The sequence below is a fragment of the Poeciliopsis prolifica genome, unplaced genomic scaffold (genome assembly GCF_027474105.1).
Source record: "Poeciliopsis prolifica strain line A6 unplaced genomic scaffold, Auburn_PproV2 SCAFFOLD005, whole genome shotgun sequence".
In the NCBI taxonomy this organism is placed as follows: domain Eukaryota; kingdom Metazoa; phylum Chordata; class Actinopteri; order Cyprinodontiformes; family Poeciliidae; genus Poeciliopsis; species Poeciliopsis prolifica.
In genome coordinates, this window is record NW_026562380.1 from 6,740,452 (window position 1) to 6,742,500 (window position 2,049).

General features: G+C 36.4%; 1 protein-coding gene across 1 annotated transcript in view; it reads left to right on the forward strand.

Annotated features, from left to right (window-relative positions):
• Positions 1-1,407: 1,407 nt before the first annotated feature.
• Positions 1,408-2,049, forward strand: part of wdr27 (WD repeat domain 27) — a 34,353-nt gene continuing 33,711 nt past the window's right edge. The window contains exons 1-2 of the mRNA XM_055029164.1: positions 1,408-1,659; positions 1,796-1,937. Of these exons, the coding sequence (XP_054885139.1) occupies positions 1,522-1,659; positions 1,796-1,937 (280 nt within the window). The 5' untranslated portion in view covers positions 1,408-1,521. The remainder of the gene's footprint in view (positions 1,660-1,795; positions 1,938-2,049) is intronic.

Genomic DNA, 2,049 nt, shown 5'->3' on the forward strand with positions numbered 1-2,049 from the left:
GTCAACTGATTCATCCAACTACTGCAAAGCTCAATGCAGACGAAACCTCGCTATTGGTGTTTCGTCGAAAAAAGCGACCCTGCTAGAAAAAGACCCACGAAGGCCCGTTTCATACCATTTAAAGTCAAAAGAAACAGGAGAGGTCAACAATTTTAATTTAAGACTATTTCGGAATCACAAAATTATGAATAAAAATGCACTTTATTCATAATTCCAGAATGTGCACGACCTGTAATTTCAGTTTGCCTCGATAAATTACATTTCCAAATGCAATTAAAACCCTGAATGCTCACTTGCACTAATTATATGGCGGTCATATGTGCAAGTATATGTATATGTAATTGAATGATATTGTAAATAATTATATATTTCTTACGTTGCTTATACTGTTGACTTATATGTACACGTGTACAGTAATAAATAATTAATTGCTAAATTGCTGAGTAAAATGTAGTGCGAAAGTGCTTCCGACTGCAGGCTGGAGGCACAGTGAGAGTCTGAGACCATAATACTGCTTTTTAATAAAAAAATTTTTAACTACATATTGTTCTTTCTCTTTTCAATTTTATCTTAAAATAACGTTTAATAATAAAAACACCGCTTGCGATTTTTTTCCCAAAGATAGCTTTCCACTCACTGCATCGCGGACGACGATAAAGTGCTTAGTTTGTCACGAGTACTTTTTTCAGCACAACACCGGCTGGCCCGACACCGGCTGCACAGTACATGCGTCATATCCGCCTGCTGCCACATAGACTACGCTTCCCAGTACCCCTCTCTCTATCCGAGCTTATTTAGCCCTTTAGCCATTTCAAACAGGATGATCTACTTAGGAGCGTGTCCTCCAATGTCTTTTAAGCTACGGAAATTTGTATTTTTTTTACAACGTCATTATACAAAGTTGCTTGTCTGAGACAAACGAAATAAAACATCTCAACACATTTCTAAATAGATATTTAACCAAAGTAGTGTACGTTTACATACAGTTAGTAAACAACAACCAACTATAAAAGTTATTTATATAGAGACATTTTCAATCTACTGTATACATTTTTTTCATTTTGTGGTGAACGGTAGCAAACACAGAGTTTGTTGATTGTTGACCTACATTGACAAATCTATCAAGTAAACAATGAACGGTTGATGCCATCTTGTGGTCAACTAAGGAAGTACAAGCATAGATGTGATTAAAAGATGTATCACTTTGACAGTATTTTCAAACAAGTTTATAATAAACTATAATGCATGCGCAAAATAAATTATCATAGTGGACTACGTTATAAACAATGCCCTTATAAAATCCCAAGAATTTATTGTTTGAAGAATATGAAAGAGTCAATCCACAAGCACGTCCGCCTGACGTAGGTACACGTTTTCTCACCTAGACGATCTTTCGTGGCGTAAGCGTGTCCTAGCAACGCTTAAGGTCTATTCTCCGAACTCGCAACAAAAATGCCATCTTATTTTCAATTACTTTAACCGAAAAATACATCTCTGAAACACAACAAGAGTGAGGCTGAAATGATTAAGGAAAAGTTGAGTTTTAAGTGTGATAGGCTCCTGTCACACCAGCAGCTCGCATGCTGCGACTGTTACTGTGGTATGCCTCACCAGGGCAACAATGTGCTCATTTACAACAATAAGAAGACACAACAAAAGGTTTGTTCACATTCCGTCTATTATATGCAAGAGGAATTTAACTCAAACAACTTAATTATACGGCTGTGACTCAGAACATAAATGTTATGTATGCAGTTTATACATGTATATAAAAATCTGGTATTCTTCTTTACAGCCACTGCTACTAACAGGTCACCACGGTGACGTCAGTGCCATGACTTTCGGAAAAAGAAGCAGTCCTGTTACCTTGTGTTCTGCCTCTTCTGAATATATTATTATTTGGGATATTGAGGAATGTCAGAAAAGAACAGAAGAGGGTAAAAAGTAGTTCTGTGTACATAAATGTCTGCAGTGCAGTTCTGTCATCTTTTCTTGCAGCTTTTGTAATGCTAGCCTGTCAATAAAATTCACAAGAATATTCTGTTCTTT